The following is an 18,216-nucleotide window of genomic DNA, read 5'->3' on the forward strand; positions in this document are numbered from 1 at the left end:
GATATCAAGGTTTTTTATAGAAAAATCATTGAAATATAAATGATCCATTCCTATGCCAATGTTTTTGAGTGGGTTGAAGCTTTAAATTGGCTCTCTTTGTGGAAATCTGCAGTGGAATGTCAGACTCAACAAGACGTATACAACGAGTTTACAAAGCAAACCGTTCGTCAATACCTCGAGAGCATACAGTATTTGGTATTGATAGGTCTACTTTATAAGTATTCAATACTTTGCTATAATTTCATCTGAAGGCTTTTCAGTGTTGATTGGCTGTGTTAGATAGTCCTGTAATGTAATTGAGTAAGTGATTCTAATTTGTGAGTGATGTGTGTTTTGTCGCAGGGCTTGCCTCGACCAGAAGACCTGCTGACCTCTCAGGCTAAAAATAGCATTATGCATCTCATTGGCCAGAAGCCCCTGCTGGCGCCTAAAAACGTCTGTGATTCCAAAACACCTGCCCTCCATCTGTCAGCCACACAGGGAGGGGAAGAGGAGGAAGTGGGGGTGATGGTGGGTCGGCTTATGCCGGAGTCTGCCATGCTGCCCACGCCAGGCCAGGAGGGCCCTGCCACCCAAACGGACTCCTTGCTCCTGGACAGGTATGTATTATGTAAACATTTGTTAATTCATTCATGCAATCGTTCATTTGTTTGTTTGTTTGTTTGTTTGTTCCTTCCTTCCTTCGTTCGTTCGTTCCTTCGTTCATTCGTTCCTTCGTTCCTTCCTTCGTTCCTTCCTTCCTTCGTTCGTTCGTTCGTTCCTTCCTTCCTTCCTTCCTTCCTTCCTTCCTTCCTTCCTTCCTTCCTTCCTTCCTTCCTTCCTTCCTTCCTTCCTTCCTTCCTTCCTTCCTTCCTTCCTTCCTTCCTTCCTTCCTTCCTTCCTTCCTTCCTTCCTTCCTTCCTTCCTTCCTTCAGGTCCAGGTCTCCCCTGCCTGGCTCGAAGGAGGGGAAGAACCTGCCCCCGCGGCGGCCTCTAAAGCTGGCACCTCTGGAGCTGCCCAGGGAGGTACAGAAGGCACAGAGACAGAAGATTAAGGGGATTGGGCTGGAGGCCAAGGCTGCTTCCCGCAAACTGGACACGACGGTGGGCGCCCAACCCTGCTCCAGGAAGGTGAAGGACTGTGGGGTGAGAGGAGAGGGACCAGGACTGGTTAAAGGTACGGCAGAGTGTGTCTCCACCCCAGCCACACATCCCTTACCGCTGAATGAAACAGCACCCAGGGCCCAGCGACATCAGAAGGTTAGGAGAGCGCAGCTAGCTCGTGCCAACCAAATCCAGAGACAGACAGGAGACAGGCTCTCGGAAGATGCTGGTATTAATGTTAAAGGCCCTCCTCCTCCCCCTATCAGCAAACCAGCCTCTCCCTCTTCCTCTCTCCCCACCAGCGCCAAAGCTCAGGCCCAGCAGGTGGTAGCACCACATGGCGAGGAGAGCGCATGCCAAGTGGCCGGCACATTCCAGCAGGATACCGGTGGGAGGAGGCTGCGTCTGAGGAGGGCAGAGCACCTCGAAGAGGATCAGAGCAAATCTAACATGTCAACAGGAGGATTACCTGGGGAAGAGGCCAAGCTGGCCCAAGGTGTCCAGCAAGGAAAAGCCCTGAGGGCAGAGAATACAGAGAAGGCTCTGAGAAAGCCCTGAAGGAGGCCAGTCACATACTGGAGAAGGTGTCCAGGAAGAATGCCAGGCCGGAATCACCGGAGAACCCGCTGAAAGTGTCCGGAAAGTCATCCGGAGAATGGCAGAGAGAAACCGCCAGGACGCTGTCCTTTGACCTCTGACCTCTGATCTTGGACCTCTTAACCCCTGACTCCCTTTGAGCAGACCAGGAAGTAGCGAAAACAGACTTGACAGTGTTAAGTCGTGTGTTTACATGTGCTTATCACCTGGAGATTACTATAGAAAAGCCCCTGCATCTTATTTCACACAGCATCTGCTATTCAAAGCAACAAGCCAGTTACAATGCCAATTACCATGGCAGGCAATATGTACAGTATACTGTACAGAGGATAAATATAGAAGTATATTATGGACCAAAAACATATTTATTTATTTATTATTTTATAAAAAGATGATGCTCGTAGTACATTACATTTAACCATTGTAGACATCCTGACAGGCTATTCAATGTCATATTTTGGATGAAATATGTCTGCATATGCAGGTGACATAATCCTATTTGAGCGTCCCAATAGCTATGTAAAGCTATGCGAAACTGACCTGCATTCAGGGACTATTATCAAGGTCTCATCAGATGGATACATTGGCTTCATCTACGACCACTGAAACAGCTCCATCTAGTCCAAAAATGGCATGGATTAGTAACAGAGTTCACCAACAGAGCCGCAGCAGTAACCGGATGTTAAGATTGACAACAGCAAATAAAGAGATTTGAAATATGCCTTCTTTTCTGAAACAGCCACCCCTCACTTTGGGTACTGTGTATTTAGGCCTTCAGTTCATTCTATCATCTTTCTGCACCTTAGCTACTTCGTCAGGCAGTAGATTCCTGTAGTACATGCAATCTTAGAAGAATGTCTTTAATCAATGTTTTTCCTCCAATCAGCATGCATTACCGCTCTATGTGTGTTTGGTAACAGAACAACCGCAATCCCTCACTGCAACAAGTGAAACACTCACAGAGACGATGCTGCTCTAGTCTAGACATCCAAGTTTTGAGGTGACCCATTTCTTTTCAAATGATTCCCTAAATCTGGATGTAGACATTCCAGACAGTAGTTATGGGAATGTGATTTAGGTAATGTATGTTTATCATAGAGAAAAGAAGAAGTCTCCTGAAACACATGTGACATTTCAAGTACAATTGTTTTTGCAGGTATGTCAAAACGAACTGACAATGAGAAAACACATGCAAAACCACATCACAACCATTCCACAACCATTCTACATCCGATCAAGTGAGGCGTATTAGGCTCTCATTGACAGACTTGCGACACAAGAGGCTTCTAACACACTACTTTCTGCCTTGAGTCCCGCTGCATTCTGACAGTGAATTCATAAATTGTTTGAATATATATGTGAACCCTGCGGGAATTGAACCTATGACCAAAACCCTCAATGAGTCACTCTGACACCAGTAGCACAGCAATATCCATCTGCCCCAGACCATAAGCCGACCACCAGACTTCCTTACTGTTTCACACCACGTAGTTAGACTGGCCTGTACTCACTTGCCCTGATTGACTGACTGCAAAGTTAATCACAGATAGGATCTCAGAATGTATAGCCATTATGTCCAATGTATGTATTTGTCAATGATGTACAATAATAATCATTTTGGTTGGATGCTTATATTTGTCCTTTATTATACGCATTTGTGAATCGTAAATGTTTTTTTTTTTACATATCTCAACTCCCCCTGAGCAAACACACAACCAGGACACAACGTTGTTTTAACGTTGACTCTGTTGTGTACTTTAATACACTTACCGGTATCAATCACTTTCCAGTTCAAACAAGGCACCTCAACCCGAGAGACGTGTAAAGCACAGAAGGGACCGACTGGGAGAGGGAGAGGGGTTCTGAGGCAGCTATTGGGGAAAGGGAGACATGCCATTCTGACAGGATATCTGGCAACTTCACTAAGAGAGAGGGAAAGAGAGAAACCAAAACACTGGAGAACAAGACCACTGCTTCCTCTTTCTTTCCCCTCCTGCAGGGAACATGACTGACAAGTAAACATTACTTCTCAATGTGGTTAACAGACATTTCCCCATGTTGTTTTAAATCATTTAGCACTTTTCAGAATGTACAATTGCTTTCCAATTCTACTACATAAGAGACAGATAGCACAAGCACAAGGAGGAGCACAAGACACATAAATCTTCAAGCACACGCTAATCCTTTTCCTGACTCAAGTACACCCTCACCACCATACAGCAAGTCCCCTGCTAGAATAGAACCATCCCACCGCGGCCACCACTCGCCCATCACCACGGTCCTCCGCAGGCACCTAGGGCAGCTCTTTTGTGGCTATATCTGAGGCAGGGTTATGGCTGAAGGGTTGGAGTGGATGGACAGAGGAGGCGGGGTGGCTGAGAGAGAAGCTGTGTGCATTCTGTTTCAGAGGGGAGCAACACTTCAGATGGGCGCAGCCCCGGCAGCCATAAAGAAAAAAAAAGAGACTAAAATATATCCAGAAAGTTGGTCTATAATTGGCCAGGCCTGTCAGGGTTGTTTTTATGTCTGTGAGCTGAACAGCTAGCTAGAGCACCACCTCGTCCACTAGCGAAACCCTACACTTTCAACTTCAGTCAGTTCCTCCCTCCTCCCTCTCCGTCTCTCTCCCTCTCTATCCACCCATCCAAGAGGTTGTAGCAGATGCTCACCTCACTTTGGACTTTTTATCAACACTTGGATTGACATCGCGGTGGATTTTAGGATTACATTTCTTCACACCTGTAAAGGAAGACATTTGGGGGATTTACCGTTGGATAGGGGATGGTGCGTTAATGCTGAGCTAAGGAACAAGTGAGAACTGGAGGATAGGAGCCACACAGAGCGAGAGAGAGACCTCCAGTGAAACTAAGTGATCTGCAATCCAGGTAGGAGTAGGCCTTTCCTGCAGTCAAATGACCTATTGGCCTCATGGGTGAAATGTTATTAAGATTTTTTTCATAAACATATGTTTTTTTTAAACACCGAAAATCCGGTGTTTCTATGTCAAACAGTTTGTTATATTTCCGTCTTCTGTGATATAAAGTATAATAATGGGATGCAAACTCAAAATGTAATACATTTAAACTCTGTATCTGACACGTCTTCTTTTATTCCATAACCATGTGTCCATAACCATGTGTGTGAGGTGTATACTTTTACTTCAAAATAGATTTGTTTAAGACTCCCAAGAAACACTCTGTGTGACCCTGATTTAGCCCACTGCAGTAAAACGTTTCATCAATCTGTCCCATTAAAATGGTTTTATTTCTGGCTATTTATATTGTTTCTTTGGAGGGTCGTTTTATGTTTTTGTGCATTTAGATTTTTAAGTTTGTGATAAATTGTTTGTGAGAGGAGCTCGGAGGAGCCATGTGTTGGATGCTCCGTCAGGTGGAGCTACAAGATCCATGTCCATCTTAATTTCCTTTTTCCCTTTCGACTGGAAAACTCCTGCTGTTTTTTACATCATTTTCTGGATGATGGAGGTCAGGTTTCTGGAATAGACATCTAGATCGTAGTCCCTGGTCTGCCATTGAGAGAGGAGGTGGAAACGCACAGGCCCCATGCAGGATACAGACCATAGTTTGTACAGGGGAGATCTGGGCTCAGGATTGGGGCTTGGGCTGCTGAATAAGTCACATCCCAATGTTTTTTATCTGTTTATTTCAAAGTATTTCAAAGTATTTCAAAGTCAACATGTTGAATCTTTTTTGAAAGCTTACGTGATATAGGGAGTATATGTGGTGACAGCAGGGATTGCGGTATTGTCAAAATATTTATCTGATGGAACAAAATTATGCTAAATGCAAAGTAGCAGTACAGTATTCCTTAGTTTCATAATTTGATCTCTCAGATGAGCCATCTGTTGAATAGTTATTCAAGATGTAGGCCTATCATATGTATTTGTGGGTGGATGGGTGGATAGTTTTTACAAGTCTGAAAACTTTTCCAGTAGGCTATATGCATTGAGTGGGAGCTTGAGACATATTTTCATTTTTGTCAGCTTTAAATACACACTAATTACAGCAATTGCAGCCATTTCACTAAGTAGGCATTGAGCTCATTAATAGTGTCAGTAAAACCTAAGAAAGCTCCAGGGCATAAATAGCTCTGTGGTATATCAGCTAAAGTAAGCTGCTGCCAAACTAACCAGACTACAGGTTTAACCCAGCATCATGGTGATTGCACAGGGTGTTCACATGTTGACCATGCTGCTGGAGGATAATGGACAATCAAGCAAAGTGTAGGACATCACACAATTGTTAAGTGGCTGTGGGCACTCCCCTGTGATGTAACTGTAGAACACAAGACAGGAGAGGATACATCGTATGAGAACAGAACTTAACTTGGTCATGTTCCTAGTTCTTAGTAGGAATCCCATTCACGTTCACAAACACATTTTTTTAAATGGGTTCCACTGTTTCCCTCCATTTCACTAAAACATTCACATAGCTCTATTCCTGGATTTGATTATCCTGTCATTGCTATGCAAGATCTGTATAACACTTAGTGTTAAAGGATAAAGCAGCAATAAAGCATTATGAAGGTTCAAGGAGAACGGTAAGCCATTGCCACATCACCAGACTTCCATACACCAAAGCCACACAGAGCTTTCCCCACACACCACTAGTCTAGCCCTCTGATGACAGTGTAGCATTGGGCCCACGGACTTATTATACTGTATTTGGCTCTGATCTTAGTTCACTGCTGCTAAATCAGACAGACACTCTTCCCGTAAGGATGACTTAAAGATATAGAGGAGGTTGATGACAGATGAGAGACACCGCCTTGTAACCTCTCCATGGTGACACAGGAAGTTCTAGAGGAGTTGGTGTTTGTGTTGCAACAGCATCATGATAATACTAGAGCACTGCCACTGATTTCTGTCCAATTCAAAACTCAGGGGCCTTTCACTCCCAGTCACTCTAGTCACTCTAGGATTCGATTGGCCTCCTCTAAAAGCGTCAACTGACACGTTCCTCAATCTACTTCCAGAAGAGATGCGTACATTTAGATCCGTGGACTACTACCTCGATGAGTAAATGAGAGTTGCATACGGATTCGTAGCTTTTTGTGAAATCAATATTCCCCAAAGAAAAGCTGTTTATCGGAATCAGAAGACATTTAACATGATATTGCATTCCAATACTCAAGGGTAATATTGAGGCTAAGGCCCTAGAAACGCCCAGTAGTCTCTCACACCTGTCTGCTTCTTGGTAGTTTGTAATGGTGACCTGTTGATGTCTACAGGTTGGAGACTTTGATGGTGATCACAACCTAAGCTCAAAAGACCAGAGGCTGATATGGAGCTGCGACTGGGATGCAGGGCTTCCCTGGTCCTGATCATACTGGTCCTGACGCTCTCAGGACTGAGGGTTGATGCTCAGAGCAGGGCAGGTAAGGACATCAGCTATTAATAGCTGGTTCAAAAGTTTTTTTTTTCTCATATACTTTGAGCCACACTGAGCTTGTCTGGAAGCAGTGGAGTAGTCCTGAAAGTAGAAACCCTGCCCACCTGGCACTAGTGTGGCTTGCTCAATCTTCAGTAGTTAGAAAGAAATTAAATACTATTTGAACCAAAGCCTGGTTCTTACTATCTTTGTGTACAGTACTGGGAATTCCTCAGGTCTGACTTCTAACATACTACCATTCACTTCCTCTCAGGCTGTAAGAACGTGCACTATGACCTGGTGTTCATCCTGGACACGTCATCCAGTGTGGGGAAGGAGAACTTTGAGAAGATCCGCCAGTGGGTCTCCAACCTGGTGGAGTCGTTCGACGTGGGCCCGGACAAGACGCGTGTGGCAGTGGTACGCTACAGCGACCGGCCCACCACAGAGTTCAACCTGGGACGGTACAGCACCATGGACGAGGTGAAGAGGGCCGCCAGGAACATCCGCTACCTGGGAGGGAACACCATGACCGGGGACGCCATCAGCTACACCACCACCAACATCTTCACAGAGCGGGCCGGGGCCAGGCCTGCCGCCAGGGGCATCCAGAAGGTGGCTATCCTCCTGACGGACGGGAGGAGCCAGGATTATGTGTTGGAGCCTTCCAAGGCGGCGGCGAAGGCCGGGGTGAGGATGTTCGCAGTGGGCATCGGGGAGGCTCTGAAGGTGGAGCTCGAAGAGATCGCTGCGGAACCTAAGAACGCTCACGTGTTCCATGTGACAGACTTTAACGCCATCGACAAGATCAGAGGGCGGCTGAGGAGACGGCTCTGTGAAAGTAAGTAACCAATCCCATAGGCTCTGTGAGAGTAAGTAACCAATCACAGGCTGAGAAGGAGGCTCTGTGAGAGTAGATTATCAGGTGCAGGATTTTTCTGTGACTGCCTTTACTCTTTAGTTTGTCAGTTTTGAGAAAACAGATTCCAACAAGATGTCTACATTACATACACAATCAGGATATCAGAATTGGGTCTTAAATTCAGTTGAAAATGCAGTTATTTCTATCAATCAAAAGCCTCCACCTTCTTACTATACAATCTGTGACTTTGAACTTTAAAGATATCTAAATCTATATCACTCTGAACTTACACTCCAAAACTAACCCTTTTACACCTCTAACCAAGCCTCTAACCCAAAACTCCACCACACACCTTAATTCAATTACAGTACATGAGCCATTTCAATTGGCTTTCCTCTCGACTAGGCCTTTTCCCTCAACTAAGACGGTCCTTCCTGTACTTCCTTGTCTTTGCCTGGGTGTGACATGATATATGTGAGGCGTGAGCGTTAAGCAGAGATCGACTCATAAATTACAGTTTTTGAGACCGATACATTTTTGTGGCCACTTGCCCCAGTGACTTGGTTAAGAGGTGTGGAACGCTGGATAGCCTGAATTACTCTAACCTCAATGTCTTCTCCAGGACCCAGCTACACTACTACACATCCTCCGACAGGGAAACGTTCAGTACAAATGTTACAAATGCAATTAAAAATAACAACAAGTATATACTGTGCTGTATTAAAATGCTAAAACAGTGAGGTGTGTGGTCTGGGATGGCTCTGGGCTGGTGAGGAAACTGGAGTAGTGACTATGTATTGTATGTTCAGGACAGGAGGTGGAATATGATTGGTTGGATGCTTCACACTCCAGAGTTTGCGTTCCCCACTAAAATGATCTGAACACGAAAGCAGCGTGTGCCTGGAACTGTAGCGTCTCAACGGAATCCTTGGGACCTCTCAACTCTGACGTCACCCTATTAAAGTTGACATTGAAAAAGGGTTAGTGAAGGGTTATGGTTAGGGTAAGGATATAGGTTAAGGTTAAGGTTAGGGCTAAGACAGCACAGTATGGTTTAGAAACTCTGGTTAGGGTTTAGGGTAGGGACGTCCCATGGATGCCGGATAGCACTAACCTGCCTGAAACCCTGACAGTAAATAAGGAAGATGAAATGACACGGTCACACGGCTGTACCTGGCGATTTGGGCCTCGTCGCGAGACAAGTGTTGGACCATCATTTCAACATAGCCTGTCTCTGAAATGCCACCCCATTGGTCAAAAGTAGTGCACTATGTAGGGAATTGGGTGCCATTTTGGATGCACACATAATCTCATTTACTGCTAAAAAGCACAACAGGATAGTACAATACTCAGAGCTGTGTTTAGTGTTAACTCAGAATCACACTGTAATCAGAGCCTCTATTCTTTATTTAAGTCAGACAGGCGTCCTTGTGTAGTGATACTTTAACCAGTTGAGTTTGGCAGGATGCTAGGAGATTCCTCTGGAAGCTCTTAACCCTGACCCTTCCCTCTGAGACCACAGATTCCAATGTTAATATACCCACCTTGGAGCCAGTCTATACATTCCTCTCTAGTCGTAATGGCACATGCTTTCGGACATAGGATCTATTACGATATGGGGATAAGGGTCCTCAGGGGGTCACTACACAGAACCTCTTTACCTTGGACAACTAGTTAATTCGCCACCCAAAATGGTTCCTTCTGTAATCTCTAGGATCACCATGTTAGTGTATCTAAGAATATAAGTGGGCACCGCACAGAGCGGCCCAAGTTATTTTTGCCCTGAAAATTACAGTTCTAAAGTTTCAAGTAGGTCCTAAAGAGCAGTTTATGAATTCCACGTTGTATGTTTTCACCTTTTCATCTAACATTACCACCACCGTTAAACACAGTGCTGGGAGAATATATATATAAACACAGAAACCTTTTAACTTTAACTCAACTAAACCTCAGTGAACGAGAAAGGCGTGTTTGCCAAATCAAAGACTATTCAACAGCCATAATTGTACTTATGAGGTAATACAGTTGACTGAATTAGGTACACTCCTTAGTTAGAGCCTGTTTTCAGTTGAATGTTTTGGATTCTATTTTTGGGAACCATAGAAGTCCACTCGACAAATTAGGGCTATTATGCTTTTAGATTTGAGCAAAGTGCAATAACACTTTAGACTACCTAGTCTGGAAACCAAAGGCCTGAAGGAGTTAGCATTTTTTTGTATTTAATTAAACCAAATGTTTCTATATCATATACAGATGTTTTTAGTTCAACTTAATAATAAACAACAGGCTAAATAAGTCCCATCACCTGATCCACTATGTTTCCTGTTGATACAAGAGCATGGACACACTTGACCTTGCATGACCTCGCAATCCACCCATGACATGGCAATTTCCATTCTTCCGCAGATATCTCTTTCCCAGAGTTAATTAGTGATGGCGCAAAAGAAAATCGATACAGTTACATATTGGGATATTATTTTTGACAATATATCGCAACATTATGGTGGACAATAGCTAGGTTTCCATCCAATTGCCGATAGATTTTCATACGAACGTTCTAAAATCTGCATGAAAACTATATGCGCATTTCCCCCTCAGAAATGTGTTTCCATGCAATTGACATGTTGCAGATAAAAGGCTGTGCGTGATGACGTAGCGCACATAAAAATAACTTTTGCAGTTAAATTCCCATCTACCAAATAAAAAAAACAAGTTAAATGGGTTTCAATCGCATTTCCAACTCTACTGATGTTTTTGTCTCAATGAATGTTGCGTTACATAGGGAATGTGCTCTCTCTGGTCTTGGCACGTGCACTGTAGCCAACAGCTCACAGATACAGTGTGGGTATAGCCTACATGATGAGATTATTATGGACAAAAATAGCAAAATCTTTTTCAATTGTTCTAAGTGGCAGCCAAGCCTCGATCATCATGTCAACAGAATAAGACCCTGGATATTTATTGAAAAGGAGCATGAAGCTCATCACCTTGCACTTTCACCACCCTGTGAAGTTCAACATAACTTATTTCATCTGTTGCCTAATAAACTGCATGCTTTCCTGAGTCGTAGTGGGAGGACCACAAACAACATCATCGTGTGACTCTAAGTTTACTTCGATATGATAGTTATTATATCAATATTTGCGCATAAAGATGCTTCCACAGCCATTTTTGTAATAATTAATTTATCAACATAAAAATATCTAGCCTACCATGTCTAGCCTATTTTGTTTTGTCAACATTTGGAAAGTTTACCAACCAATTTTCTGTTTCCATCAGGCCTGTCTTAAAAAAAATTATCCAACATGTACTGTACTTCACTCTCATAAAAAGGTTGGTTGGAAACCTGGTTAGTATCGTAATAATATTTACGTGCTATTCGGCTGTACCTGCACCAAAACTTCAGTATTTTCCCTTCATAGCTTGTTCTCCATCTTCTTTTTAAATGGTGAGACAATTTGTTTTCAGCACTTGTTTTCTCATGGCTCTCTCTTGTACCTCAGCAACAGACATACAGTATGGTAAACCCCACAATGCAGATTCAGCTCTACTTGATTAGGACATGCTGCTTTTGCATGGTATATTACTGCTGGTGTATGAGACCTATGAGATACCACTGGGCCCAAAAAAGTTAAGGGCTCTGCCCTTAATTATAGCTGTTGGGCCACAAGGAGAGGGAGTGGCTAGCTCTGCAGTGAGCAGAGTCTCAGACCTTCAGTTATGGCTGAATCTTAAAACACAGTGACGCACGGCTGTCCTTTCAAAGCTAGCGTTGTAATTGTTGGCCACAATAGGTATGTAGTATTACTCAAACCATCTCTTTAAAAACTGAATTAAAGACATCCTATAACCACCAGCAAAGCCTATTTGGTTTACATGTTTGGAAATGCTTAAATAAAGGACATCTCCACACCAAAACTATATTTTTGTATTTGTTTCGTTAGTCAGTTGTTAATATAGTCCCAAAATGTTTTGCATGTCAGCAATCAAGTTTTCAAGACATGCAACTTTCACAATATAGCATCTTATGATGCAAAATGCATCATAATGTCTATATTTCTGTATTATATATATATATATATATATAGATATAGTACCATATATATATATATATATATATATATATTAGTACCCGTGAGAAAATAGTAAAAATAAAGAAAAACCCTTGAATGAGTAGGTGTGTATATACAGTACCAGTCAAAAGTTTGGACACACCTACTCATTCCAGGGTTTCTCTATTATTCTCTCTCTATATACAGTGGGGAGAACAAGTATTTGATACACTGCCGATTTTGCAGGTTTTCCTACTTACAAAGCATGTAGAGGTCTGTAATTTTTATCATAGGTACACTTCAACTGTGAGAGACGGAATTTAAAACAAAAATCCAGAAAATCACATTGTATGATTTTTAAGTAATTAATTCGCATTTTATTGCATGACATAAGTATTTGATACATCAGAAAAGCAGAACTTAATATTTGGTACAGAAACCTTTGTTTGCAATTACAGAGATCATACGTTTCCTGTAGTTCTTGACCAGGTTTGCACACACTGCAGCAGGGATTTTGGCCCACTCCTCCATACAGACCTTCTCCAGATCCTTCAGGTTTCGGGGCTGTCGCTGGGCAATATGGACTTTCAGCTCCCTCCAAAGATTTTCTATTGGGTTCAGGTCTGGAGACTGGCTAGGCCACTCCAGGACCTTGAGATGCTTCTTACGGAGCCACTCCTTAGTTGCCCTGGCTGTGTGTTTCGGGTCGTTGTCATGCTGGAAGACCCAGCCACGACCTATCTTCAATGCTCTTACTGAGGGAAGGAGGTTGTTGGCCAAGATCTCGCGATGCATGGCCCCATCCATCCTCCCCTCAATACGGTGCAGTCATCCTGTCCCCTTTGCAGAAAAGCATCCCCAAAGAATGATGTTTCCACCTCCAAGCTTCACGGTTAGGATGGTGTTCTTGGGGTTGTACTAATCCTTCTTCTTCCTCCAAACACGGCGAGTGGAGTTTAGACCAAAAAGCTCTATTTTTGTCTCATCAGACCACATGACCTTCTCCAATTCCTCCTCTGGATCATCCAGATGGTCATTGGCAAACTTCAGACGGGCCTGGACATGCGCTGGCTTGAGCAGGGGGACCTTGCGTGCGCTGCAGGATTTTAATCCATGACGGCGTAGTGTGTTACTAATGGTTTTCTTTGAGACTCTGGTCCCAGCTCTCTTCAGGTCATTAACCAGGTCCTGCCGTGTAGTTCTGGGCTGATCCCTCACCTTCCTCATGATCATTGATGCCCCACGAGGTGAGATCTTGCATGGAGCCCCAGACCGAGGGTGATTGACCGTCATCTTGAACTTCTTCCATTTTCTAATAATTGCGCCAACAGTTGTTGCCTTCTCACCAAGCTGCTTACCTATTGTCCTGTAGCCCATCCCAGCCTTGTGCAGGTCTACAATTTTATCCCTGATGTCCTTACACAGCTCTCTGGTCTTGGCCATTGTGGAGAGGTTGGAGTCTGTTTGATTGAGTGGGTGGACAGGTGTCTTTTATACAGGTAACGAGTTCAAACAGGTGCAGTTAATACAGGTAATGAGTGGAGAACAGGAGGGCTTCTTAAAGAAAAACTAACAGGTCTGTGAGAGCCGGAATTCTTACTGGTTGGTAGGTGATCAAATACTTATGTCATGCAATAAAATGCGAATTAATTACTTAAAAATCATACAATGTGATTTTCTGGATTTTTGTTTTAAATTCCGTCTCTCACAGTTGAAGTGTACCTATGATAAAAATTACAGACCTCTACATGCTTTGTAAGTAGGAAAACCTGCAAAATCGGCAGTGTATCAAATACTTGTTCTCCCCACTGTATATATATCTTGAAAACTTGATTGCTGACATCTAAAACATTTTGGGACTATATCAGCAATGGACTAATGAAACAAATACCAAAAGACAGTTTTTGGGTGGAATTGTCCTTTAAAATAAAAGTTTAAAAGTAAAAAGTAAAAAAAAAAAAACACAAGTAAACTGAACAAGTAAGGATACACAAACAAACAATCAAACAACATAAAGCACATCACAGAGATAGACACCACAACAAATGTAGAAGTGATTGGTTGCTTATTTCCTTTCCTGCCACAGTAAACAACTTATTATGGCAGCCAGGCACGAACACTGTGGCACACTGTAACAGTCTACCAGGGATAAGCTGTCTACCTGACTTTTCGCAGGACATTATACACTTGACTCTGCAGTTAGAAAGAACAGGGCATGTCAAGAGACGGAGCCATCCCGTCCATAGTAAAGTTAAAGCCTCCTTAACTCAACAAAGTCCTTTTTATATCCGCAATTAAAGAAAATTACAGGGTCTGATAGTGCATGATCATCAGAGACACAATCTGCTCCGCGGTTTGGGTTTCTGCCTGCTTTACACACACACAAGTTCACATGCACCACACACACGCATGCACACATACACACACATACACACACACACTTGAGATTAACAATACATTTGGTTAAGTACCGTTAATTCCTCTCATGCCAACTTATCATAGCATCACAGTTCAAAGGCAATAATGTGAGTTAAAACTAAATTCCTCTGGTCTTAACACAACTATGTTGAGGAATTTTGAATAATTTCACATTCAGCACCTTTTAGCGTCAGTATGTCTGCTCTCCTTTCAGTCGTCATAGCTGACAACTATTTCAGAGATTTTACTAATAGAGATCAATGGAATGAGAATTGGTGTCTCTAACATGCCTGTTTTTGCACATGAACATCCTACAACAAACCATGCAGCATTCCAGGAATGTAGAGTGAGATGGGCAAAGAAATGTACAGTACATTTACAGTATACCCCCTCTCCAACCAGAGGAGGCTGGTGGGAAGGGCTATAGGAGGCTGGGCTCATTGTAATGGCTGGAATGGAATATATGGAATGGAGTCAAACATATGGGTTCATATGTTTGATATGTTTGATATGTATTCCGTTCAAGACATTACAATGAGCCCGTCCTCCTATAGTCCCTCCCACCAGCCTCCACTGTCTCCAACTGAGCCACTAGCTTCCATCCCAGTTTGACCATCATACAAAGGACCCCATCCCATTGTGTCAGCAGCATTGATACCTGTTACCTCAGCAACAACACAGAGACAAGTCAGGATGGGATCTTCCCTCCTACAAATAAAAAAGACTTCTCTGCCAATGTAAACTAACCCTGAGTGGGGCTGTTGCCTTTCCTATCTGTCACCACTGGCATCACTTGGCCATCCCAGGCCTGTGAGGTATGTATGTGTGTGTGAGTCTAAAACTGTCACCGCTGGGAATGGTGCATGCATCGCTCCAGTGGCTTGCGAAAGTATTCACCCCCTTGGCATTTTTCCTATTTTGTTGCCTTACAACCTGGAATTAAAATAGATTTTTTTATCATTTGATTTACACAACATGCCTACCACTTTGAAGATACAAAATATGTTTTATTGTGAAACAAACAAGAAGTAAGACAAAAAAACGGAAAACTTGAACGTGCATAACTATTCAACCCCCCTCCTCCCAAAGTGAATACTTTGTAGAGCCACCTTTTGCAGAAATTACAGCTGCAAGTCTCTTGGGGTATGTCTCTACAAGCTTGGCACATTTTTCAAGACAAAACTGCTCCAGCTCCTTCAAGTTGGATGGGTTCTGCTGGTGTACAGCAATATTTAAGTCATACCACAGATTCTCAATTGGATTGAGGTCTGGGCTTTGACTAGGCCATTCCAAGACATTTAAATGTTTCCCCTTAAGCCACTCGAGTGTTGCTTTAGCAGTATGCTTAGGGTCATTGTCCTGCTCGAAGGCGAACCTCCGTCCCAGTCTCAAATCTCTGGAAGACTGAAATAGGTTTCCCTCAAGAATTTCCCTGTATTTAGCGCCATCCATCATTCCTTCAATTCTGACCAGTTTCCCAGTCCCTGCCAATGAAAAACATCCCCACAGCATGATGCAGCCACCATCATGCTTCACTATGGGGATGGTATTCTTGGGGTGATGAGAGGTGTTGGTTTTGCGCCAGACATAGCGTTTTCCTTGATGGCCAAAAAGCTCAATTTTAGTCTCATCTGACCAGAGTACCTTCTTCTACCTTTCTTCAACAATGGCTTTTTTCTGGCCACTCTTCTGTAAAGCCCAGCTCTGTGGAGTGTACATCTTAAAGTGGTCCTATGGACAGATACTCCAATCTCCGCTGTGGAGCTTTGAAGCTCCTTCAAGGTTATCTCTGGTCTCTTTGTTGCCTCTCTGATTAATGCCCTCCTTGCCTGGTCTGTGAGTTTTGGTGGGCGGCCCTCTCTTGGGAGGTTTGTTGTGGTGCCATATTCTTTCAATTTTTTTATAATGGATTTAATGGTGCTCCATGGGATGTTCAAAGTTTCTGATATTTTTTTTATAACCCAACCCTCATCTGTACTTCTCCACAACTTTGTCCCTGACCTGTTTGGAGAGCTCCTTGGTCTTCATGGTGCCGCTTGCTTGGTGCTGCCCCTTGCTTAGTGGTGTTGCAGACTCTGGGGCCTTTCAGAACAGGTGTATATATACTGAGATCATGTCACACTTAGATTGCACACAGGTGGACTTTATTTGACTAATTATGTGACTTCTGAAGGTAATTGGTTGCACCAGATCTTATTTAGGGGCTTCATAGCAGAGGGGGTGAATAGATATACATGTACCACTTTTCCGTTATTTATTTATTAGATTTTCTTTTAAACAAATACTTTTAAAAATTTCACTTCACCAATTTAGACTATTTTGTGTATGTCCATTACATGAAATCCAAATAAAAATCAGTTTAAATTACAGGTTGTAATGCAACAAAATAGGAAAAGCGCCAAGGGGGGTGAATACTTTTGCAAGGCACTACTCCTACTGGAGTACAGTGCCTACTATCTACCGATAGTTTCAATGAAAGATCCCGTTTCAATGGGACACGCCCTTCATAACTCCAATCATCTAGTTAAAACTAATGATTCTATTGAAAGAAAATGATGTAGCTAGGTTTCTAGGATAGGTTTGCATTCTGTATAAGATTTTTTTTTTCTTCTCCACACTGTGAACTTTGATTTGTTGACTACGTGAATCCAAGTGTGCATTCTTGCAGCTTTAGACAAATGACAAAGTGTTACTGTATATGGAAGGCATAAACTGATCAAAATAAGATTCTCTGTTACTCCAATCTAATTCTACTCTTCTGCTCTCTCCTCAGACGTGCTGTGCCCCAATATGAAGGTCCAACCAGACCGCTTCAAGCCCAACAGTACCAGCTATGGATTGGAGGAAGTTCCAGGTAAAAACTGTTTTTTTTCTCCCCTTTTCACTGATCAACTTTTCTGAATGTTTCACATTCATCTAACAGAATGGTTAATAGCTAAAGTGCCATGTATCTTTCATCTGACTGCAAGTATCATTGGATCTATGCAATCATGGTGAATAACAACGTCTGAAAATAGGCCCACTACACAAATACCTGTTTTTCATGAACATTTGTACTAAGACCAGATGGTAAATGAATTGCTAAATTACTTTCTCTACCCTCTCCTCCATCACTTCAGATCTTCCTTAGAGAACACGAAAGAAAAAGTATTTGAACCTAGCCAAAACATACCTATTCATTTATCCATTTGCTGGGACTAGTTTCCTGTTATTATAATGTTACAAAAAGTATCAGAGCTTGTACATGAAGCAGCCTACTTCCCTTGTGTTGAACCACAGACTTTCCATCCAACTACAAGAGAAGGTGGGACGTTTTGCTAAATGAACACAGACTATATTACTATCTATGACAACTTAAAATGAATTATTATGGTCTAGTTCTGTATTTACTGGTTATATTAAGGCACCTTAGCAGGTTCTTAAGAAGTTGTTCATGTGGTCTCTATTTTCAGTGGGTATTTACCAGTATTTATATAAAAAATCGTTTCTGAGAAATGTGGAGTAGTATTGCTTAACCAGATAGGTAGGATGTTGTCTTACAGTCTTAAGGGATCAGAGTTCCTGTCTACTGTATGCCTCCCACTCACATTCATCATGCTAAGCGGAAAAACAGACACGGACCAGGAGGGATGTCTGACTCCTGCTACAGCCTCTTTACCTGGGGAGAGGAAACTGTCAAATCTAGTGTGAAACGCGTAAAATTTCATGAAAGCAGATCAGAATACAAGTATTGGAGTAATGGCACTGAGATATCTGATCTTAGAGAACATCAAGCAGTGAGAAATGTTAGATTTACAGGCTGTTCAAAATGATA

General features: G+C 42.7%; 1 protein-coding gene across 3 annotated transcripts in view; it reads left to right on the forward strand.

Moving 5' to 3' along the window:
• The first annotated feature begins 3,947 nt into the window (after nucleotides 1-3,947).
• LOC139558494 (collagen alpha-1(XXII) chain-like) overlaps nucleotides 3,948-18,216 on the forward strand; it is a 58,982-nt gene continuing 44,713 nt past the window's right edge. Inside the window, exons 1-4 of one of the 3 annotated variants that reach the window (XM_071373656.1) lie at nucleotides 3,948-4,565; nucleotides 6,931-7,077; nucleotides 7,345-7,911; nucleotides 17,176-17,256. In XM_071373656.1, coding sequence (XP_071229757.1) covers nucleotides 6,984-7,077; nucleotides 7,345-7,911; nucleotides 17,176-17,256 — 742 coding nt within the window. In that variant the 5' untranslated portion in view covers nucleotides 3,948-4,565; nucleotides 6,931-6,983. The remainder of the gene's footprint in view (nucleotides 4,566-6,930; nucleotides 7,078-7,344; nucleotides 7,912-17,175; nucleotides 17,257-18,216) is intronic. The other 2 variants (XM_071373655.1, XM_071373657.1) reach the window with 2 other exon arrangements.

The sequence above is a fragment of the Salvelinus alpinus genome, chromosome 29 (assembly GCF_045679555.1).
Source record: "Salvelinus alpinus chromosome 29, SLU_Salpinus.1, whole genome shotgun sequence".
Lineage (NCBI taxonomy): Eukaryota > Metazoa > Chordata > Actinopteri > Salmoniformes > Salmonidae > Salvelinus > Salvelinus alpinus.